The sequence below is a fragment of the Marmota flaviventris genome, chromosome 2, assembly GCF_047511675.1.
Source record: "Marmota flaviventris isolate mMarFla1 chromosome 2, mMarFla1.hap1, whole genome shotgun sequence".
NCBI lineage: Eukaryota > Metazoa > Chordata > Mammalia > Rodentia > Sciuridae > Marmota > Marmota flaviventris.
Genome location: NC_092499.1, coordinates 93555340 through 93579779, shown reverse-complemented (window position 1 = coordinate 93579779; position 24440 = coordinate 93555340). Strand labels below are relative to the sequence as shown.

Genomic DNA, 24440 nt, shown 5'->3' with positions numbered 1-24440 from the left:
TTTCTTTCTTTCTATGAGATGTATCTTAAACTGAAACTGACCTCACTATGGGCGTCAGAAACTGTTTTCAGCAAGGAGGAAAACAATGAGCCAACTCTCTGGGAACCATGGGGGCACACCCAGTTGCCCTACGGTGGCAGGGCACTGGAACCTACTGCCTCCCGGGCCCCTTCCTCAGCCGTGGGACCCTGAGGAGCTCCTCAATTGCCAAAGGTCTTCAGGGGCCAACCCTGAAGGAACCTCCCCCAGGGCCAGTGCAGGGTGAGGTCATAAGCAGGCCTGGAGGACCCTGAGGACAGGCCAGAGGAGGCACATGGACCAGACTATCATGAGTCAGGACAAAGGTGATGACTCTGGTCCCCCTAGTGCTCTGTCTGAGAAGCTTCCCTCACTACTTCTCAGGACTTGTAACATTCATCCCACTGGCCAGGACACGAGCTGCCTCCCCTCATCTTCTTTCTGGTTTACTCCCCAGTTCCCCTTTTTCTTTCCGGACTAACTTCCTTTCCAACTCTACCCCTCAATGACTTGGGGTGCCAAGTGATCCTCTGACAACTTCTCAGTCCTTCCTTTTCTCCTCAGGTGTTGCCTCTACTGTGGTTTAGGTAGCTGTGCCCCAAGACCCAGGTGTGGAAGGCTTGATGTCCAGCCTGTGGCACTATTAGAAGGTGACAGAACCTTTAAGAAGTGGAGCAAAAGGGAGGTCTTCAGATCACCAGGGACATGACCTTGAAGGGGACAGTGGGACCCCAACTGCTTCCTCTTTTATTTGTTTTCCTTTTTTGGCCCCTGGCCACAAGCTGAGCAGTTTTGCTCCACCATTCCCTCCTGCCATGATGTGCTGCCTCATCCAAAATAATGGAGCCAATTGATCATGAACTGCAACCTCTAAAACTGTAAGCCAAAATCAACCTTTTCTCTTTTTAAGTTGATTATCTCCGGTATTTGTTATAGTAAGGGAAAGCTAACACAGAAAACTCTGATTGTGCCTCTTGTCTATCTTACTTTAAGCTCTTGAGAGAGACTCTGATTCCTTTGGTAAACCTTATCAAGTGAAGGCTGATGGGGTCTTTGAGAAAGGGATTAAAGGGCTGGGGTTGTGTTTCAGTGGTAGAACGCTTGCCTAGCACGTGAGAGGCTCTGGGTTCAATCCTCAGCCCCACATATAATAAATAAAATAAAGGTATTGTGTCCAACTACAACTAAAAAAATAAATAAATATTGAAAAGATAAAAAGAGGATAAGGAGGAGGAGATGAAGAGAAAGAGACTGAAAAGGCACTCAAGTCCTCAAATATCTAATCTCATCTCCATCTGATCCTCTTCTCCTCCCTGCTGACCAAACTGTTTTTTTTTTTTTTTCTTTTAGGCACAGAGATGGTTATTACACCATCACAAATTATTCCTACTCTGATTTTTAGCCTAAATTCAGTGCTCAGTTTCCCAAACTTTGCCATTCAAACAACAACTCATCTCTTCCAACATTCCACACACAACAGAGGCTCACTGGATTTCCAACTGTGATCTCAGCTGTGGATTTTGAAGCCTCTGCACTGAAACTTCTTTGTTCTGGGCCAGAGCTTCTCAGACTTCTACTGCTGTTAGTCCATTGTGCTACTATAACAAAACATCTGAGGCCAGGTAATTTATAAAGAACAGAGATTTACTTTTCATAGTACAAGACTGAAAAGTCCAAAGTCAAAGTCCTTCTTGCTGTGTCATTCTATAACAAACGATGGAAGGACAAGAGGGCACAGGGGTGGGGTAGGGAACCAGGGCCAAGCCATCTTTTTATCAAGACTCACTCTCAAGATTACAGCATTCATCCATTGGTACTTCACAGGTTAGTGAAATGAATCCTTACTTGAAAAGCAAAGTTCTAGGAAATTAAGTAACTTGTCCAGGTCACATGGCTCTTGATTGGTAGAATGTGGATATACATGCTAACCTGTCTGCTTCATTCTGGCCCACAGAGTCTACTGTGAAGTTGAATTAGCATAAGATTTGATTGTCACTGGCAAAACTGCCACCACACTGTCCTGACATGGCAGGTGAGTAGTGTCACCTGTGTACAATGAACAATGTTCACAACACACATACATACATACATCTGTCCACACACCTAATGAATCCACTGTCCCTCAGGTTAGGATCCTGGGATTAATGTGTCTGAACAGGCAGCCAGAGCAGCCCAGCCAGGAGAGATGTTCTGTGCCTGGCCCTGACCCTATTCACAGTCAGAGACCCCCTACAAAAAACAGGACCCCCTAGGACTAAAGGATGAACACCGTCCAGGGGACACAAGACAGCCTCACTAGCTCTCAGTTCTATGAGGTTAGAAATTAGGAATTAAAAGGTGTTCCAGTTTTCAGGGCTATGGGAGTGAGCTAACTCCTCAGGAGATAGGAGGCTGGGAAAATCAGCTCAGCCTTCTGAGATCTGGTCAGTGGAAATGGAAAAGCAGGGTTTGCACTATCCATAAAATATCAGAGACTTTCCCAGATGATAAGGGCAATTCCAGGTAGTGAAAGGCAAACATATGTGTAGTCACCAAAGTGACCTATGGTTACCTTTAAAGCCTTATTAGCGTAGCAAAATGCATAGTCCTGGGTAGACTTAGGATGGTTATGAGACACGACATATGAAGAAGCATGATGAAGAGCAGCACAGGTATGTCTGAAGTCCCATCTCTATATGTCACACCATCAAGAAACCTAGATTCTTGACACCTTCTAGATGCCATTAAAACTATTCCCCTTTGTTCAAGTCAGTCTGGGGTTTCTGTCCCCCTGTGGCTCAGGCAGAAGCCCCCATTAATATGGACTTGGCTGTCCTTAAACTCTGTCCAAGTCCAGTGTTCATTTCTACAACTTTTGATTCAAAACCTAGATATTGGTAACACAATATCCTAGCCAGGACTGGGCTAGTATATTACTGACTGATCAAGAATCCTCAGCTAATTACCAAATGTTACAAGGAGCAGAGTGTTAGTACAGTGATTCTCAAAATTTGGTCCCTAAAACAGCAGCATCAGCTGTACTTGTTAGAAACTCAGATGCCTAGGTCCCAACCCATACATCTTCAGAGAGAAACTTTGCAATCCATACTTTAACATGGCTTCCAGGAGATTCTGAGGCTCAAGTAAAGTTTGAAAATCGCTATTCTACTGCAAGAATTGGCCAGTAAACTCTCTCCCTCCCTTGGTGACAGCCCTGCCTTGGAGAGGATTTAGGCCAGGATAGTCTTGTTGCTAGGGTGCTTCTTGTATTGTCAGGCCCTTCCTCTGTTGGTGGTGGCCATCCTCAGACATGAGGTAAACCCAGGCTCCCCAAAGCCTCTGAAAGTGTACTTGTTGTCACTGCCCAGGTGGAGTGAATTATAAGACCTGGCTCAACAGGTCTTGTTGATGTGTGTCTTATGATGGTCAGTGATTTCAAATTTCTTGTTTTGGAGAAAAGAAATGATTCAAATATTATAAGTAGGAGATGGGGTTATTTTATATAGAGAAAATTGTAAGAGACTATTATTTTAAAGTAAGATAGCAACCCAATGAAGGTTTTTTTCTTTTCTTGTAATATAATTCACAGACCATAAAATTCACTCTAAGTTATTAATTATTTGTCAAGAAAAACTGCTCCTTAGCCCTTATACTCATGTTTCATAGTTCAGGAACATAGGTTAGTGACAAATGTCTATGGAATTCAATCAAAGAAATTCTCTGCATTCCAAAATCATTGGACTTAACTTTCTGAAGACACGAGTTTTCTTTATCTTTGCAGATCCTCTCATGGAATCATAATGAGAGAAATCTATGTGTATCTTCTTGGTTCAACCACAGCAAACTTAGGGTGCCCAGGAAGGTTCCTCCAGCATGAAAGTGTGGCCAGAAGGCCATGCACCTAAAGTGTGAAAGCCATGATGCTGTCCTCAGTGTCAGGTTTTCCCTGGCTGCTGGAGAAATGCTGATGGTTTTTCATTCAAAAACCAAGAGATCTTCCTGAGTAACAGAATATTTTGGCAATTTGTTTTGCATGATGGTTTCATGGGTACATACAATGATCAAAACCCTTCTTTGAACCAAAGTATTAAGATCTGTTCATTGTGTCTGTTTTATTGTATCTAAACTACATTTTAATCCTAACAACAATAATTTGAAAAGAAATTTGAAACAATTAAAATTTGAGAAATGTTCAGTAGTTGACTTAACAAAATTATCTTCAAAATGATAAGAAACCAATAGGTCACATTTGTCTTGCAGTACTAATTTTTTTTTTTTTTTTTTGACCAGAGATTGAACCCAGGAGCACTTAACCACTGAGCAAAAACCCCAGCCTTTTTTTTTTTTTTTTTTTTTTTTTGCAGGAGGTGGGGTGAGGGGTTAAACTCAGGGGCACTAAGTCACATCCCCAGCCCTATTTTGTATTTTATTTAGAGATAGGGTCTCACTGAGTTGCTTAGCACCTCACCATTGCTGAGGCTGGCTTTGAACTTGCAATCCTCTGCCTCAGCCTCTTGAGCTGCTGAGATTATAGGCGTATGTCACAGCACCCAGCTCTTCCATTTCCCTTTTTTGTTGATAAAGAGACTTCAGATAAGCAAAGACTTTTTTTAAAATTTATTTTTTAGTTGTAGTTGGACATAATACCTTTATTTTGCTTATTTGTTTTTATGTGGTGTTGAGGATCAAACCCAGGGCCTCTCACGTTCTAGGCAAGCGCTCTGCTGATGAGCCACAACCCCAGCCCAAGCAAAAACATTTTAAAACACCAGGTTAACTTGCCCTACCAAACACCAAGAAATAATAGTAACTTCATGGTTACACACCTTGATAAGGAAAAATCACATTACTTGACATAAAAGTAAAAAAAAAAAAATGGAGTTTAATTTTTAAAGAGTATACCCACTCTCCAAATGAACAATATTTTATTATATATTATTAAAATATGTTATATATATATATTATATACATATGTGTTAATCATACAAGATGTATAAGCTGGTTTTAACATTTTTGTAAGAGTTATAATAAAATTTGGGGTTATCTTAATTTCATTTTAAAACTAAGTATGCACATAGGCAAATGATGCAAAAACACTACCAAAACCAAAAACCAGCCCTAGTTATAGAAAAAAAAAATTGTATATAATTACCTGGGGCAATTCTCTAAACATGGGAGGAAAACACTACAAAGGATAATTACAGGAAAATTAATTTCATATTTTTTTCAGTGCTGGGGATCAAACCCAGGGCCTTATGCATGCCAGGCAAACACTCTACCACTGAGCCACATCCCTAATCCTAATTCTACTCTTATTGCTATCTTAAGTACATGCACTTAATTTCACTCTCCTTCCTGATTCAAACCACATAATAACCCTTTTAATTCTGAGATGTGTGTAATGTGCTAGGTGAATAACTGAAACATGAACATTTGCTTCTAAGGACATACATGTAGGTACAGATCCATAGATAATAGTTTTATTACCATGTCTCTTCTTCATGTGAGATCATCTACAGTGCATATACGCAGGGTTTCTTATATTTTGCAAGTTATCTATGTAGGTGAGAGTGAGTGTAAGAAGCTTTTATCTACAGGCCTGTACATGTTCTCTTAAAGGCTCATAATCGTTACATTGTAAAACAAAGGTGAGCCAGGAGTCACCAGAGGTAGGTATGTGTGAATTGGAAACAAGCATTGCTCCCACTCTCATAAGAATTTAATCTTAAATACATTTAAGAGCTTTCTGCTTTATAGTGCTAATCATCCTTTCTTTTTTAAGAAAAAACGAAATATACATTGAACAACTATTACATGTTAGATACCACATTAGGTACTTTACAGTTATTATCTCATATAATTTTCACAACTAACCTGAGAGGTACTAATTAACCCAGTTTTATGGAGGAGAGCTCTGAGGCTTCTCTAAGCTAGTACTTAGAGAAGCAGAGCAGTCTGAATTTACAGCTTGTAATTTCATTCTCTACCACAAAGTCTTAACTACAATGTGAGAGAATTTCTTCAAGGAAAATAAACAATGATAAATGAGTATTAAATTGGACCTCCCTCCAGTTTTTGGCCACATGGAATGTGATTTTAACTTACTTATTGGGAAAACTTAATTCACATTTTATTTGTAGGTAAAAAGAGAATTATAGGTGTGGGGTTTTTTTGCTTTGTATTTTTTTTTTTTTTCTGGTGCTGGGGATCGTGTTTGCTTAAGGCTCAAGCCATAAAGTTGAAAGGTCTCTCTGGCTTTGGTTTAATTGCAAACCGTACCAGTCTCCCAATAGGGGAGAGCACTTCCTCCTGTCTGGGATCCACCATCTCTCTCCTGGTTCTCCTTCTCCTTCAATCCCCAGGATTCTCTTTCTCTGACTGCATCCTACCTGTTGATGTGGCTCTGGGTTCAGTCTTCATTTAACTACAGAAGCCCTTTGGAAGTGATCTCATCCATGTCCCTAATCTTACCACCCTTTTATTTTTTGTTTTTTTTTTTTTTGTTTTTTTTAACAAGTTCAGCTCATTTATTTTATTTTTTTGTTGGTTTTTTAAATTTATTTTTTTTATTGGTTGTTCAAAACATTATAAAGCTCTTGACATATCATATTTCATACATTAGATTCAAGTTGGTTATGAACTCCCAATTTTACCCCAAATACAGATTGCAGAATCACATCGGTTACACATCCACATTTTTACATAATGCCCTATTAGTAACTGTTGTATTCTGCTACCTTTCCTATCCTCTACTATCCCCCCTCCCTCCCCTTCCATCTTCTCTCTCTACCCCATCCACTGTAATTCTTTTTTCTCCTTGTTTATTTTCCCATTCCCCTCACAACCTCTTATATGTAATTTTGTATAACAATGAGGGTCTCCCTCCATTACCATGCAATTTCCCTTTTCTCTCCCTTTCCATCCCACCTCATGTATCTGTTTAATGTTAATCTTTTCTTCCTGCTCTTCCTCCCTGCTCTGTTCTTAGTTGCTCTCATTATATCAAAGAAGACACTTGGTATTTGTTTTTTAGGGATTGGCTAGCTTCACTAAGCATAATCTGCTCTAGTGCCATCCATTTCCCTGCAAATTCTATGATTTTGTCATTTTTTAGTGCTGCGTAATACTCCATGGTGTATAAATGCCACATTTTTTTTTTTTATCCATTCATCTATTGAAGGGCATATGGGTTGGTTCCACAGTCTAGCAATTGTGAATTGTGCTGCTATGAACATCGATGTAGCAGTATCCCTGTAGTACGCTCTTTTAAGGTCTTCAGGGAATAGTCCAAGAAGGGCAATAGCTGGGTCAAATGGTGGTTCCATTCCCAGCTTTCCCAGGAATCTCCATACTGCTTTCCAGATTGGCCGCACCAGTTTGCAGTTCCACCAGCAATGTACAAGAGTACCCTTTTCCCCACATCCTCTCCAGCACTTGTTGTTGTTTGACTTCATAATGGCTGCCAATCTTACTGGAGTGAGATGGTATCTTAGGGTGGTTTTGATTTGCATTTCTCTGACTGCTAGAGATGGTGAGCATTTTTTCATGTACTTGTTGATTGATTGTATGTCCTCCTCTGAGAAGTGTCTGTTCAGGTCTTTGGCCCATTTGTTGATTGGGTTATTTGTTTTCTTATTGTTTAATTTTTTGAGTTCTTTGTATACTCTGGATATTAGGGCTCTATCTGAAGTGTGAGGAGTAAAAATTTGTTCCCATGATGTAGGCTCCCTATTTACCTCTTTTATTGTTTCTCTTGCTGAGAGAAAACTTTTCAGTTTAAGTAAGTCCCATTTGTTGATTCTTGTTATCAACTTTTGTGCTATGGGTGTCCTATTAAGGAATTTGGAGCCCGACCCTACAATATGTAGATTGGCGCCAACTTTTTCTTCTATCAGACGCAGAGTCTCTGATTTGATATCTAGCTCCTTGATCCACTTTGAGTTAACTTTTGTGCATGGCAAGAGGAGGGGATTCAGTTTCATTTTGTTGCATATGGATTTCCAGTTTTCCCAGCACCATTTGTTGAAGATGCTATCCTCCCTCCATTGCATGCTTTTAGCTCCTTTATCAAATATAAGATAGTTGTAGCTTTGTGGATTAGTCTCTGTGTCCTCTATTCTGTACCATTGGTCCACCCTCCTGTTTTGGTACCAGTACCATGCTGTTTTTGTTACTATTGCTCTGTAATATAGTTTTAAGTCTGGTATCGCTATACCGCCTGATTCGCACTTCCTGCTTAGCATTGTTTTTGCTATTCTGGGTCTTTTATTTTTCCATATGAATTTCATGATTGCTTTATCCATTTCTACAAGAAATGCCGTTGGGATTTTGATTGGCATTGCATTAAACCTATAGAGAACTTTTGGTAATATCGCCATTTTGATGATGTTAGTTCTGCCTATCCATGAACAGGGTATATTTTTCCATCTTCTAAGATCTTCTTCTACTTCTCTTTTTAGGGTTTTGTAGTTTTCATTGTATAAATCTTTCACCTCTTTTGTTAGGTTGATTCCCAAGTATTTTATTTTTTTTTGAGGATATTGTGAATGGAGTGTTTTTCCTCATTTCCGTTTCAGAAGTTTTGTCGCTGATATACAGAAATGCCTTTGATTTATGCGTGTTGATTTTATATCCTGCCACTTTGCTGAATTCATTTATTAGTTCTAGTAGTTTTTTTGTAGACCCTTTTGGGTCTTCTAGGTATAGAATCATGTCATCTGCAAATAGTGATAATTTAAGTTCTTCCTTTCCTATTTTTATGCCTTTAATTTCTTTCGTCTGTCTAATTGCTCTGGCCAGTGTTTCGAGAACTATATTGAATAGAAGTGGTGATAGAGGGCATCCCTGTCTTGTTCCAGATTTTAGAGGGAATGCCTTCAATTTTTCTCCATTGAGAATGATGCTAGCCTGAGGCTTAGCATAGATAGCTTTTACAATGTCGAGGTAAGTTCCTGTTATCCCTAGTTTTTCTAATGTTTTGAACATAAAGGGATGCTGTACTTTGTCGAATGCTTTTTCTGCGTCTATTAAGATGATCATATGGTTCTTATTTTTAAGTCTATTGATGTGGTGAATAACATTTATTGATTTCCGTATATTGAACCATCCTTGCATCCCAGGGATGAATCCTACTTGATCATGGTGCACAATTTTTTTGATGTGCCTTTGTATCCGATTCACCAGAATTTTATTGAGGATTTTTGCATCTAGGTTCATCAGAGATATTGGTCTGTAGTTTTCTTTCTTTGAGGTGTCTTTGTCTAGTTTCGGAATCAGGGTGATGTTGGCCTCATAGAATGAATTTGGCAGAGCTCCTTCTTTTTCTATTTCCTGAAATAACTTGAAAAGTATTGGTATTAATTCTTCCTTAAAGGTTTTGTAAAACTCCGCTGTATACCCATCCGGTCCTGGGCTTTTCTTGGTTGGAAGTCTTTTGATTGCTTCTTCTATTTCATCTATTGTTATTGGTCTGTTTAAGTTGTGAGTATCCTCCTGACTCAGTCTGGGCAAATCATATGACTTAAGGAATTTATCGATGTCTTCACTATCTTCTATTTTATTGGAATATAGGTTTTCAAAATAATTTCTAATTGTCTTCTGTATTTCTGTAGCATCTGTTGTGATATTGCCTTTTTCATCCCGTGTATTAGTAATTTGAGTTCTCTCTCTTCTTCTCTTCGTTAGCATGGCTAAGGGTCTGTCGATCTTATTTATTTTTTCAAAGAACCAACTTTTAGTTTTGTTAATTTTTTCAATGGTTTCTTTTGTTTCAATTTCGTTGATTTCCGCTCTGATTTTAATTATTTCTTGCCTTCTGCTACATTTGCTGTTGTTTTGCTCTTCCTTTTCTAGGGCTTTGAGATGAAGTGTGAGCTCATTTATTTGTTGGTTTTTCCTTTTTTTGAGGAATGACCTCCAAGCAATGAATTTCCCTCTTAAAACTGCTTTCATTGTGTCCCATAGATTCCGATATGTTGTGTCTGTATTTTCATTTATCTCTAAGAATTTTTTGATTTCCTCCTTTATGTCTTCTGTAACCCATTGATCATTCAGTAACATATTGTTCATTTTCCATGTGATGTAGGATTTTTCCTTCCTTCTTTTATCATTGATTTCCAGTTTCATTCCATTATGATCAGATAAAATGCATGGTATTATCTCCACCCCTGTATATTTACTGAGGGTTGCCCTATGGCATAATATATGGTCTATTTTTGAGAAGGATCCATGTGCTGCTGAGAAAAAAGTATATCCACTCGATGATGGTTGATATATTCTATATATGTCAGTTAAGTCTAGGTTGTTGATTGTGATATTGAGTTCTATAGTTTCTTTATTCAGCTTTTGTTTGGAGGATCTGTCCAATTGTGAGAGAGGTGTGTTGAAGTCACCCATAATTATTGTGTTGTGGTCTATTTGATTCTTGAACTTGAGGAGAATTTGTTTTATGAACGTCGCAGCACCATTATTTGGTGCATAAATATTGATAATTGTTATGTCTTGTTGGTGAATGGTTCCTTTTAACAGTATATAATGTCCTTCCTTATCCCTTTTGATTAATTTAGTCTTGAAGTCAATTTTATTCGATATGAGGATGGCCACCCCTGCTTGCTTACGAGGACCGTGTGCGTGGTATATTTTTTCCCAACCTTTCACCTTCAGCCTGTGTATGTCTTTTCCAATCAGATGTGTCTCCTGGAGGCAGCATATTGTTGGATTTGTTTTTTTAATCCATGTTACCAGCCTATGTCACTTTATTGGAGAGTTTAAGCCATTAACGTTTAGAGTTACTATTGATATATGGTTTGTACTTCCAGCCATGTTTGATTATTTATCTTCTTTTTTTTTTTTTTTAATTTAGTTTGTTTCTCCATGGTTAGCTTTCCCCCCACTCTCTGTCTTTATAGAGGCACTTCCCACTGATGGTTTTGGTTATTGTTTTTCATTTCTTCCTCATGTAGTGTTTTGCTCAAGATGCTTTGCAATGCTGGTTTTCTGGCTGCAAATTCTTTTAGCTTTTGTTTATCATGAAAGATTTTTATTTCGTTGTCGTACCTGAAGCTTAATTTTGCTGGATACAGAATTCTTGGTTGGCATCCATTGTCTTTCAGTGTTTGAAATACGTTGTTCCAGGATCTTCTCGCTTTCAGCGTCTGTGATGAAAAATCCGTTGTTAACCTTATTGGTTTACCCCTGAATGTAATCTGCCTCCTTTCTCTTGTAGCTTTTAATATTTTCTCTTTGTTCTGTATATTGGATATCTTCATAACAATGTGTCTTGGCGTTGGTCTACTGTGATTTTGTGTGCTCGGTGTCCAGTATGCATCTACAATTTGTATATCCGTTTCCTTTTTTATTTCTGGAAAGTTTTCTGTAATTATTTCATTCAGCAGGCTACTCATTCCCTTGGTTTGAATCTCTGTACCTTCTTCTATCCTGATGACTCGTAGGTTTGGTTTTTTTATGTTATCCCATATCTCTTGGATGTTTTTCTCGTGGTTTTTAACCAGCCTTTCTGAGTTGGCTAGGCTCTTTTCAAGATGATATATTTTGTCTTCATTATCTGATGTTCTGGCTTCTACTTGCTCCACTCTGTTGGTGATACTCTCAATTGAGTTTTTAATTTGGTTTATCGTTTCCTTCATTTCTAGAATTATTGTTTGGTTTTTTTTTATAATCTCTATCTCCTGATAAAGATGCTTAACTTCTTCTTTTATCTGTTTATGCAATTCATTTTCAAAGTGTTCTTTCACTATTTGGATTTGCTGTCTCGTATCTTCTTTAAGGTTCCATTCCATCTGTCTAAGGTATTCCTTGAGTTCTTTATATGACCATTTTTCTGCTGACTCTAGGTCCTCCTGAATATTTAGGCTGTCCTTCATTGTTTGTACTCCTTTTCTTCCTTGCTTTTTTATGCTGCTCATGTTACTTCTTGTTTTGTTTGACTGCTGAGTTTCTGTTTACTCTTATAGATTTATTTGATGCTTGGGAGGAGAGATATTAGAAGGGAAGGGAAGAAGTCACTAAAGAGAATGAGAGTAGGCAGGTAGAATTCAAGGAAGGGGGAATAAGAAAATTTAAAAGAAATGAAAAGACAAAAGAAACAAAAATAACAAAGATTAGATAATAAAGAAAGAAAGAAAAGACGAAAAAAATTTTAACAAAAATAATAATGATAATAAAAAATGAAAATTAAAATTTAAAAAAAAATAATAATAAAATAAAAAAATTTAAAAAAAATTAGAAACATTGAAAAAAAGTTAAAGAACAACAACAAATAAAAATTGAAAATGAAAGAAAAAGAAGAAAAAAAAGAAAAAGAAAAAAAAATGATAATAATAATAATAATAAATGCAGTCCTAGAGTTCTATTAACTTCTCTTCCAGTAGGTGGAGCTGTGCCCACTGGGCCAAGCTTCTCCTCTCAATAGGTGGGAACCATTCACTGTGCAGCAGCTCTTTCTTCTAGACTGGGCGGGTCTCCAATCCTGAGCGTCTAGGGCCTTCTCTTGTGTTTCCTCAAGCCAGGCCGTGCTCACCTGTGGCGCTCACCACAATACTGGCTACACGCCAGGTCTGCTGCTCCTGGGAGCCCTGTTTTCATGAACACCTGGGCTCACTCTCCCTGTTTGCCTCCCTCAGACCCTAAGTTTGTAGAGCTTGGGGCTGAGATCCCCCAGTGAATTTGCTTGCCCTCCTGTAGCCATGCCCCCAGTAGCTGGTGCAAGAGACCTCAGTTGTCAGCACTGGTGGGAGCGGTAGCCGGGAGTTCTGCGCCTCTAGTCCCGCGCCACTCCTGATTCCCTCGGTCTAGTTATTGCGTTCACAGGAGAGCTGGGAGTGGCCCTTAAGGTTTCCCCGCTGTGTGGAGAGAGATGACTAGGGGATTACACACCTGTCGCGCTGGTTTCAATGCAGTTATCTCCTCCGCCCGTGACGCCATTTCTCTGCCATGGTGGTATCCCATGCAAATGGTGACCGTTCGTTCCCTTTGCCGGGTGACCAATGCAACGGGTGGGTCCTGACTGTCTCTCCCAATCCCCGTTTCAGTCCTGTGGCCACTGCCTATGAAGGCTCGGTTGGCTTTTACCTCTGTAAGTTCCTAAGGGCCGACCAATTATTTCAGCGGGATCGTTAGTGCTGAGTCACACGAAGCAGGCAAACCGGAGCTTAATTGCCTCCAATTCGGGCTCTGTGTGTGTGTTCTGAGGGGCCCAGCCTGTACACCCCAGATCCACGTCAGCTCAGCATTGCCTAGTGATCCTGAGCAAATAGCATTTAGACAGTTTACGGCTCCCTATGCCCGCGCAGTTGAAGATGTCAGAGACTTGATCTCTCTGCGCCTGCCACCATGTTAGATCTCCTCAATGATATTCATGTTGCCCTTACAGCTTCCTGGCATAAGCAAGTTCTTGGGATTATACAAACTGCTGCTTCTGTTTCCAGTCCAGATTTCTAGAAATGAAACCCTGCCGCCGTCGCCTCCATCTCTGGGCCGCGCTCACGTGCGCTGCGCTCGTCTGCGACCGTAGCAGAGCCGCCCTGGCCTCCGCAGCTCTTCAGCCCGGTGCCTGGCCCCTGGGGCCCAAGCGGCTGCCGCCGCGGCTCTCCGTCCCCCTCCTCCGGAGCACGGGTCCTCTGGCAGGGGGGTGCAGAACGACCCCAGAGCAGGCTCTGCCCGAAGGTGCAGCGGCAAACAGGCCACCGAGGCGCTCGAGGCTGCAGTCCAGCCTTCGGAGGACAGGGCTCGGCACGCAGCCCAGCTCCAACCTCTAGATGCTGCTGCCGGACAATGTATACAGAGCCATCAAGACAGCAAGCAGAAAGCAAATGGCAGCTCCCGCGGAGTGGATTTTCGGCACAGAAACCACAGCCCCGCCAACAATCCCAATCCACAAACTCTCCCTGTATAAAAAATATTCAAAAAAAAAAAAAAGATAAAAAGGCGGGGCGCACTGAGCTTTCTTTGCCTCAGGTAATTACAATCCACTGCTGATTACACATTCAGCTTCTCTGCCCGGACTGAAGCTAAAGAGGAAAGTTACCACCCTTTTAAACTCTCTCAAAGTGTAGTTACCTATGGAGCACACTAGGCCTAACCCATTCTCTTCTTTGTCCACCCACCACCCACATTGTATTCTTTTCTCTTTATCTTTCTCTCGGCACCACTGCCCACCAGGCTATGCAGGTGAGAAATATGGGTATCTTTTTGGACATCTTCCAGCTACATCCAGTAAAGCCTTGAGACTTTCTCATTGATTTCTCCTCAATTACTTTCAAATGCATCCCCTGGATATTGCTTTGATTAATCATGGCCCTCACTACCTGTCCCCTGGACCATGGGCAGCAAATGGTCTCTGGTCTCCAACCAAAGTCCCTGTCAGTGGGAATCCCCAACCTCCCCCTCACTATAGCCAAAATCTCCATAAAACCTGTTCTAGATCCTTGGTAGTGGCAGCATAAGAGCATAAAAGACCCTACACATTTCTCCTACTAATTTTTTCATCCACCTCTCCCACCTCACACTCCAGTATTTAAAATTCCTTGCATTAAATTGCTTTCAGTCTAAGCATGAAGACATCATGCTATTTTATGCCTCTCTGCCTTGATAAACATGTGCTTAGTCTTTTAGGGATCCACCTTCTTTGTGGTGTTTTCCTTTGTGTCATGGGCTCATCTGTACTCTTGCTTTACTGTCATAATATTGTATTGATTTGCTCACAGGAGTGTCTCTCTCCTGCACTGTCTGATCTGTGAGGCCAGCAAAATGCCAAGCATGTAGTGAGTGTTTAAGATGTGTATGACTTCTTGACTATTTAAATTACATTAAAATATGTCATTATCATTATTGCCCCCTTTCCTGCCCAGGGTATCAGTTTGGCACAGGACCTCTCTTCCTCCCAAATCCAATGAACAGTAACTTCCGTGGCCATATCCACACCATAAAGCCACTCCCCACCATTCAGGTTTGTGTTTTAACATTGAAAGGCACAGCTGTCCTTCAGGAAGTACTTTATGATTTGCTGTCCTAGGTGGCCATGGCTATTCATTTTTATTTACCTAAATGGTATCATATTCCACTTTAGAAACTTAAGCAAATAAAAATGTGCCTCCCAATTGCTACATGTAATCCTGGAGATCAACCATTGGAGATTTTCATCTGGGAAATTTGAAGGTGATAAGTAAGCAACAAAGGTTGGGAGAAGTAGTCTCAGTTAATCCTTTCAGAATTGCCATAGCCTCAAGCAAGCGCTAGATACTTTTTATTGCCACGAAGGTGATAGGAATTTAGCCCTCCTCTTATTTTCCCATTACATTCATATGAAAAAAAATAGAAAGAAGCATTAATCATTCTCATATAAAGGAGTTAGCAAACCTAGATAATTAACCAAGAGTAATGGAAATATGTGGCTACACAAAACCTTGTACATGGCTGTTCATATAAGTATTCACCATAGCCAAAAGGAAGAGGTATTCCAATGTCCATCAGCTTGCAAATGGATAAGCAATATCTGGTGTATCCATACAATGAAATAGCATACCTCAAAAAAGGGATGGAAAACTGATAATATAACACAACAGGAATGACTCTTGAAAACATTATGCTAAGGTAGAGCCAGACACAATGGCCTCCTATCATGATTCCATTTACATGAAATGTGCAAAGTACAGAAAATCCATAGAGACAAAGCTTAGTAGTGCTTGTCTTGGGCTGGGAGTTGAGGGGAACAGAGGAATGATTGCACACGGTACAGGGTTCTTTTGGGGATGATGAAAATGTTCTGGAATTAGATGGTGGAGGTGGTTGTGCAACTTAACAAAAATCACTAAATTGTGTAATTTAAATGGATGAAAACTGACATTTGAAGCATATCATTTTTTCAAAAGAAGTTAATGAAAAGGAACTTTCTACTTGATCTCTTTATGTTTGAGGACAGCAAAAGGGCATGTTTGGTTCAACTGCACCTTCAGCCTCCAGGTCACCACTGGTCCACACTCTGCAGGTTGCTGGCTCTGAGCCTCCCCTCCCTGATCCTCATTAGAGCATCACAGTTTGCACTGGCCTATTTGGGACCAATTTCAGCATGCCCACATTCCTGTTCACCACCAGAATCCCAGCACTTTCTCCAAGGCTAATCCTTGTGTGACTCTCACACCCCACAACCACTTCTTTTCTTCATGTGCTTACCGTCTCTTATTCATTTCCCTCCAAATTTTGGTTTTGCTCATTGCTTTTACTGCAAGCAGTATATGATCAATAAATTTCTGAGGGGTAAATGAATTTAGAAGACAAGCTCACATAGAAATATACATGTGCATTATTTAAAAGACAAAATTTTGTGCTTCAAAATGTTTTTCTGGGGCTGGGGGTGTAGCTCAGTGGTAAAGTGTGTGCTTAGCATGCACAGGACCCTGGGTTCAATCCCCAGCATCCCCCCAAAATTTTATATATATACATTGTACATTATATATACAATATATATATATATATACATATTATACATTATATACCTATATGTACAGATATCTAGATATGTGCATATATCATATATATATATGTATATGAGTGTTTTTCTCCCATAAAAATGTTCTCTTCCATTTAAATATACAGCTAATTTTTGAGATATCTTGTACAAATGACACTTTATTACAGATAATAATATAATTTACAAATCTTTATACATTCAAGGAAAACATTCTGGCATCATAAACATAAAAATTCAATATGTAATATTCAAATTTACAACAATAAACCAAAAAACTTATTTTTGTACTATGTAGTTATTGCTGTACTACCTTTAATTCCTTATCCAGAATCCAAAGAAAGTAGGTAAACCCTAAAAATGTAGCAGAAGCATTTCCGCACACTGGTATCCATAATCTAGTTTGTGCAGAAATGTTTCCACTAGATTCATAGAGTACTCTTTGGGAGGAAGAAGCACGGACCAGTCATTTGGTTGCCCTTCGGACCTTCTGCAACTCTTCAATAGGCTTCCACTGTTGGTTGATTGTTATAAGCTTTAACAAAGGAAATAAAAATGTTTTAAGTATCTGCTCTTAATCCTCTCATCACTTTTTGGGATTTGTTCATGTTCCTTTTAGGAAAAGCAGCATTATAGTATTTGTAGTCAAAGAACCACCTCTTCCCATCTCTAAAACATGCACCAAATAGTAACATGGTTGATATCTATTCACTCCATCCCTCCAAAAAGCCCTTGGATACCTACGAGTTATGAGACCAGAGAGAAAGGTCATACACATTTGCCCTACTTTCATTAGCACCATCCAGGTTTTTTAGTTTGACAAGGTAGTATCTGAGCTTAAAGTTCAAAATGCATCTATTCCTCCTGAGTTATGTACAATGCTCCTCCCACAGGCCTCAACACATAGTAGGTATTGAATAAAATTTCCTCATTGCAATTGCTCAATGAAGGCACCAATGATCTAAGAGCTGTGGACAGTTCTTGGTTTCCCAAAACATCACATTTATCCTCACAGGAGACCCATTTATCCTCACTGGTGTTCCATTACCCAAGAACCTAGGAGAGCTTTGCCATAGTCTTAAAAGAGTGGATAATTAATTAATTTCACTTGAGGAGAATGTGCTCCTTTCTTTCAGGAGTAACTGTGATTTATCACAATAGAATTTATATTAACTTTAGGTGAGTAATGGATAAAATGAGATAATGTATTGCAATAATGTTTTATTTGAGTGCTTACTGTGGGCTAGGCAAGTCTAAAAAGGCTCTACATATTTTATTTTCTTTAATCCTTTTAACTCTGAGGTAGAGCCCTACTATCATGCCCATTTTATGGATTCTGAGCCTCACAGAGGCCAAACTGTCCAAAATCACCTATGAATAATGGAGCACGGATTTGAATTTGATCTCTAGAACTCTAGAGGGTTTTGTTTGTTTTAGTATTGTCTTTAACACTACATAAAATGGCACTCTGTTAGATACTACATCTATTTTGCTTACAAAGGTGTGAAAGTTTGAGCTAAATGTAAATCACTTGTTTTTAATTTAGTGATACCTTTTGAGGTTCAGAGGGATCCACAGCTTCCCACGGTTCTGGATTTCTTTTTCGATCAAGACTAAAAATAAAAGAAGTCTAATTAAACGTCAAAGTATGTGAATCTAAACCAGCATTGATTCTGGGTGTGCAAATAAGCTAGATGATAGACCCGATCTCCACACTTAGACATTCATCCCTTAGTTAACTACTAGAAACCATCAAGAGTACTAAAATTGATGGAAGATTCATTAAGGGAATTTCATGGTTTGGCTTAAACATTAAAGATCAATTCCTCTGCAGAGTAGAAGGTCTGTATTTTCTTTCTTGGTCTAGATTGCAGAACATTCCCAACAAACAACATAACTACTGAGGTGGATTTGCTCGCTAAGGACAAGCAACAAGGTTCTTGCCCGATTTTCTGGGAGTGGCCAAGGGGTGGGACTTGAACTCCGTGGGTGGTAACTCCAGGGTTCCTGGGCTCCCCTAAGTGACCTCTCCAGCCCTGCAGAGGACACAGCCAGCTCCTCCTTTTATCTCTTCCTCATATTCCAGGAGACATGTTTGTTTGTTGTTGTTTGTTTTAAACCTTCTTGTATTCAAAGTTGAGGTTTAGGATTCACTGCAGACAACTGAATGTATGGATTCTGTAACACTTAAGTCTTTAAAGACTTAAGTTGAAATTTTAAAAATTAAAATTATTAAATTTTATTATATACATAATATATGTATGTATGTGTATGTATATATATATATATGTGTGTGTGTGTGTGTGTGTGTGTGTGTATGTGTGTATATATATATATATATATTCCAATAACTTAAGAACTTTAAATTTAAAAACTAAAGGTTGAAAAAAATCAAATTTTACTTCTCTGCAGGAGAGTGAAATTGGAGGAGGGCCAATGAATAAAAGGACATTTAGATACAGGAATAAATAAATACCAATGTCATAATTTCATAGTCTTCAGATATCAGGATGCTTTTCAGCCCTGACTCCAAGTCCACAATTTGACATTCTTATCCATGGGGGTAGGAGGGACACAGGAAACTGATGGCATGCATTTCAGAAATGAAAGGTCAACCAAACAATGCCAAAAATGTTTTTATAAATGAGACCTACTTACATCACGTCGGTTTTTTTCAAGGAATATATGGCAAAAGATGAGGCTCCTGCAGCTGCGAAAGTCATGAAAAACGCTAAAGGAATGAGCTAACAGACAACAGGTTATCAGTAACTTCAATAGGAAAACTCTAACAAAATTGCTACAAATCACTTTTGTTTTTCAAAATCTACACCACCTTTTCATCTTTAAAAATTACTACTTTCAGTCAAGTTTTTCTATTGCTTTTTTTAATTTGTTTTAATTAGTTACACATGACAGTACAATGATCTTGACATATCATACAAGTTTTTCTATTGCTTTAAAAACTTACTTCCTTCTTTTTCATCATGGTTTGGAAAATTCCCATGATGACTTCAGTGTAGAATGCTAAATCTAGAAGAAGAAAAAAGGAGAAAAAAAAAAAATCCAAGATATCTATCAAAACTTCAGCCACTAGGGCCCAACCTGGTGGGCACCAACCCGTCCAACACGCTCAAAAGGCCAACCGCGGGCCGGCTCAGCAGCACCTTCCCCGAAAGGCGACTCACCTGGGGCGACACGGGGCACGCAGAAGATGCTAACGCCCAGAAACCAGCGGGTGCTGTATCCCGACCTTATATACTGACCATAACCGCTCCCGAAGGGCGGGGCTAGGACGTTCTTGTCACGCTAGCGGCGGGGAACTTTCCGACTGGCTCGGCGCTCGGTGCCCGACTCCCGGGCGCCCCCTGCAGGTACGGCCCGGTGAAAGGAGAGTGCGGGCGGGCTGTAGCTCACCAGGGTACTTAACTAAGGTGGTTAATAGCTCTGGGCCAACCCCAGACCCCCGCCTGCTACGGGTCCCGGAGGTTCACTGTGGGAGAGGGAAACCCAAGAGCCAAGGGAAGTGTTGATGGGGTCCAAACAAAGGAAAGCAGAGCTGGGGGTCCCAGGGTTGTCCCTCCACCCAGAGTCCCATGGGAGACTCCCACGTGCAGGCGGATACCTTTAATGTGATTGAATTAATTAAAAGCTCCCAAATGTAATGCGGCGCACAAATAGAGATAATTGAAATTTATTTCAGAATAACTCCCATAGTGTCCTGTTTTTTCCATTAAAACAAAATATCAGGGTTAAGACTGTGGTTGTAGCACTACTGTAGAGCGCTTGCCTACCATGTGTGAGGCACTGAGTTGGATCCTCAGCACCACATAAAAAACAAATAAGGGTCTTGTGTCCATCTATAACTTAAAAAAAAAAAATCAGGGTTAAAGATGAAGAATAAAAAGAATCAACCCGAGATGGTCTGTTTCTGCAAACGACCACATTACCTGGCTTGTCTTTGGGTCCCATCTCTCCTAACATGGCAACCTCACCTCCTCCCAAATTGCTTAGGAAATAATGATATAAATTTCACTAAGCCAAGGGCTGTGTGCTAGACACTGAGTCTCACTCCTCTGACATTTTTGCAAGGTGGGTACTTATTAAGACTCAGAGATGTTCAAGTGAGTGGAGATGTAAGTGCACCAGAGAATGCAGATCTCTGTCTGGCGTCCCACACCTACACTCCTGCGCTGCTCTTAGCTGCATCAATTAAGAGCAGAAACTTGGCTATTTAAAAACAGTTTGAAATCAATCTGTAAGTTAAAGTTAAAAGGGAAACATCTTCATGTTCCCTGGGAATGTTCTATTTCAATCTATTTCAGCTATATTTCAATCCCATCTTGATTAGAGATACAGGCTTTGCAGTAAAACAGACCCGAGTACACAGCTCACACCTGACTTTGATATGAGTCTCAGTTTAAGTACCTGTAAAACAGGGACAAACTTAGGAGAGAGTGGTATAAATGTTAGAATGTTGGTAAAGCTTGCAGCGTTCTTCCCTGCCTGTAATGGTCATTCAATGAATAGGTTTTATTATTTGCAAAAAGATTTGTATTGAAGGGACCATAACCGTTATTTGTCAACCTTTGTATTTTGACAAGTGTTCTTATTGTGTAATCCCAGATCTGTAACCTAAGACATTTGCTGATTGGGTAGATCTACTCAAAGGACTTAAAAGAAAATTTGAAGTTGATTCTTCCCGGTTGTGTTATATAGAATTGGAGAAGTTTTTTAAAGATTCTCCTTAAGCTTTCTAAGGCTACTTTTGTCAGAAGGTTCAGAAGAAGAAGAAAAAGCTTTGTTTTGTTAACAATTAATGTTTTTCAAGGAATAAGGAGGAAAGGAGGAAGCAAAGAGAAGAAGGGAGAGAAGGAGAAAGGAATAAAGGAAAGAGAGAAAAAGGGTCATAGGAAAGGGAGGGAGAGAGAAAGAGGAAGAAATATTATGGGAATGAATCATGACTCCCAAATTAAATTAAAATGTGTAGCCCTTGCCTAATGATGATTATAAACTCAGAGCCCCACTTTGCCAATATCACTTCTTTTCAAAATTTACTGCTATGCCGTAGCAGTCTAGGCATTAGTGTGGGGATTGGGGCACCATAGAACTTAAAAGACAAGATATAAGGTGCTCAAAACAAGTACCTCAAGGTGTTGACAAACTATGTCTGTAAGTAATTCTAACCCTAGGCATGATGTTGTACCAAAGACAGGTGATTTATTCTGATTAATTCTGGGGAGTCTGAGAAAACTTTTCAAAGGTGGGGGTACATATTTGACAGTACAAATAGACAAACCAACTGCAAAAAAGACATTTGAGACTTAAATAGAGCACAGACAGGAGATACTGTTAAAGGAATACAGATGCTTCTTAACTTACAATGGGGTTACATGTGGATAAACCACAGGCCAAACATGCATCTAATACTTCTAACCTACTGAACATCACAGCTTAGCAATACAGTACGCAATAGAGAAGTTGATTCTTTGTCAGAAGGTTCAGAAAAAGAAGATGGAGATTGGGGGGGTGGTACTGGCTGGGAGCTGCTGTTGCTGCCCAGCATCACGAATATCATACCACATATCAATCACATCTCAGAATAAGGATCAAAATTCAAAGTTCAAGGTAGTTTCTACTGAATGTATATCACTTTTGCACCATCATAAAGATAAAAAAAAAATCATGGATCAAACTGCTGTAAGTTAGGGACTGTCTGTATTGTGGATTGTTAGATGTGATAATGTCACAGGAAAGCAGGGAGCTGAAACTCCAAACCTCCATTCTTATGTTCCGACAAAAGTCAGACACCAAAAGTCTTGCAAGAGAACTTTATTAGAAGTGAAAGGGAGGTGAAAATAAAGTAAAAGAAAAGTGAGGCTTAAGCAAAAAGCACTCTCAAGGGAGAGAGTGGACAGTCTCCAAGCAGAGAACGACAAAGGAGACAATGCTTCCCAAATGTTATTACTGTTTGATGTTTACCAGGAGAATTGGGGACCACCTTCTGTACTCTTTGCCGATCAGGTGTTCAACTCCTACTTCAAGTTGGGTGGTGGAGTTTTTGACCTTAGTTGGTCCTCTCCGGAACTGTCATAGTGGCCATCCTATTTAGGGGGGCTTCATTTACAAGTCAATCCCATGTTAATGTGGGCACCAAGGTCAATAACTGGTCAGTTACCTTAGTGCACCTGCACTACTAAGGAATCTTCCTTCCCAGACTATTGGAGACATAGTCATAATTCCTCACTTCACATCGACCTCAGTGGATTCTTTCCTCTTAACACGGTTTCCAACTAGCTCCTTTTGCTTTGGTTTATTTTCTAAAAACTAACTGCCACCCTTTGCTTTCTTGTCTACTTTGGAAGTAGTTTAAAGACAGACCCCAAAGTAATTTAAAGAACACTTTGTGTTGGGTGCAGTGGCACACACCTGTAATTCCAGCCCCTTGGGAGGCTGAAGCAGGAGGAATTCAAAGCCAGCCTCAGCAAAAGTTAGGTGCTAAGCAATTCAGTGAGACCCTGTCTCTAAATAAAACACAAAATAGGGTTGGGGATGTGGCTTAGTGATCGAGAGCCCCTGAGTTCAATCCCTGGTACTCACCCCCCATCCCCCCAAAAAAGAGAACACTTTATGATCTTACCATGCATTTCACTACTCATTGCTAGCAACTACCTAACAATAATGGTATTACATTAAGAATCCCCCTTCCCCTTTTTGGAGATTGTAAATGGAAATATTTAAGGGATAAAACATCGTGATATATGAAATTTACTTTAAAATAATAATTAAACTAAAATCCAAATTCAGCAAAATATTAATCATTCAATATATGTGGTAGGTATCATTATACTATTTCATTTTTATGTTTGGAAATGTTCTGAATAAAACATTTTAAAAATTCAAACATTACTTAATAGTTACAGATGTGTGCCCATATTAACCTTTAAGATATGCTTATTTCTATTTGCAGCAATGAGAATTAAACCCAGAAAGCCACACTTTTCTCGCTTTGCATTAATGACTAGGTGTATTAAACTTTTGGGAAATTCAAGGCTATATATAATTTGTTTTGGTCCATTTGGGACACTAACCAACATTACTCTTTGTAACTTCTCCAATGGCCTGTAATTCCTTAGGGAGCTTTGCCTCTCCACACTCAACTGCCAGAAACTTCTAGAACCTTTTCTAGATGTGGAGGCACATTGAGCCATATTGCTTAGTACCCACAGAATTTGAACATAATCAGGCTAGCTCAGACATTATAAATAAAAACCATATATTCTATTATTAAAATATTTTTTGTTGAAATTCTTTCTGTCCAACCATGATAGAGGACTATGTTAATCCTGACACTCATCCTTCAGAGTTTTTTTTTTTTGGTTGTTGTTGTTGTTGTTTAGTTGTAGATGGACACAATATCTTTATTTTTATTTGTTTATTTTTATGTAGTGCTGGGGATCAAATCCAGGGCCTCACACGTGCCAGGCAAGTGCTCTACCACTGAGCTACAATCCCAGCCCCCTTCAGTGTTTTTGTTACCAGGTTTATAATTCTGGATTTGCAGAAAGAGAGAGAGGAGGAAAAAAAAAGAGGGGGGTGGGTTCTGAAGGTGGTCGATATTTTATTTAAGGTGGACTATTAATGTGGCCAGAAAGCAGTTTGAGCTCAGCATACAGGAAAAAAAAAATGCACACTTCCCAGTATACCAGTGATACGATGACAAGTTCCCGTTTCCCATATGTTGAAGATTAGACACTCAAGAAATGCGGAGGCAAGCGTAGAAAGCGAGTTTTATGTAAAGGAGAGAACAGAGATAGACTTCTCCAGAGCTGGGTGTTCAAAGAAGCAGAGGTGTCCTGTCCCTTTTATAAATTTTAGAGTTCTTTTGTTCTCTTGCTTCTCTCCTCTCCCCATCATGCTCATGTGACCAGTGGACAAAAGATGAGCCAAAAGGTGGGAAGGA

At 39.6% G+C, this 24440-nt stretch overlaps 1 protein-coding gene, 1 long non-coding RNA gene and 1 other non-coding gene across 3 annotated transcripts; 2 read left to right on the top strand and 1 right to left on the bottom strand.

Annotated features, from left to right (window-relative positions):
- The first annotated feature begins 532 nt into the window (after nt 1–532).
- On the top strand, nt 533–17058 carry LOC114083799 (uncharacterized). The gene is made up of 4 exons (XR_003581210.2): nt 533–896; nt 1369–1640; nt 1973–2050; nt 13388–17058. It is a non-coding gene; the product is annotated as an uncharacterized lncRNA (long non-coding RNA).
- On the top strand, nt 16363–16434 carry Trnaa-agc (transfer RNA alanine (anticodon AGC)). The gene has a single exon. It is a non-coding gene; the product is annotated as a tRNA-Ala (tRNA).
- C2H15orf48 (chromosome 2 C15orf48 homolog) lies at nt 16658–19743 on the bottom strand. The gene is made up of 5 exons (XM_027925051.2): nt 19666–19743; nt 19449–19510; nt 19139–19224; nt 18033–18093; nt 16658–17015 (listed from the first exon to the last, which is right to left on the bottom strand). The coding sequence occupies exons 2-5, from the start codon at nt 19482–19484 to the stop codon at nt 16947–16949; spliced, it is 252 nt and encodes an 83-aa protein (XP_027780852.1). The 5' UTR covers nt 19485–19510; nt 19666–19743; the 3' UTR covers nt 16658–16946.
- Between the last annotated feature and the right edge of the window lie 4697 nt (nt 19744–24440).

Excerpts from the sequence above, each read along its gene's own strand:
- C2H15orf48 (XM_027925051.2), bottom strand. The coding sequence starts at position 19,484 with ATGGGAATTTTCCAAACCATGATGAAAAAGAAGGAA. Across the intron at positions 18,094-19,138 it reads TTGAAAAAAACCGACGTGAT|TCTTGATCGAAAAAGAAATC; the intron begins GTAAGTAGGTCT and ends TTTTATTTTTAG. Across the intron at positions 17,016-18,032 it reads ATCCCTCTGAACCTCAAAAG|CTTATAACAATCAACCAACA; the intron begins GTATCACTAAAT and ends CCTTTGTTAAAG.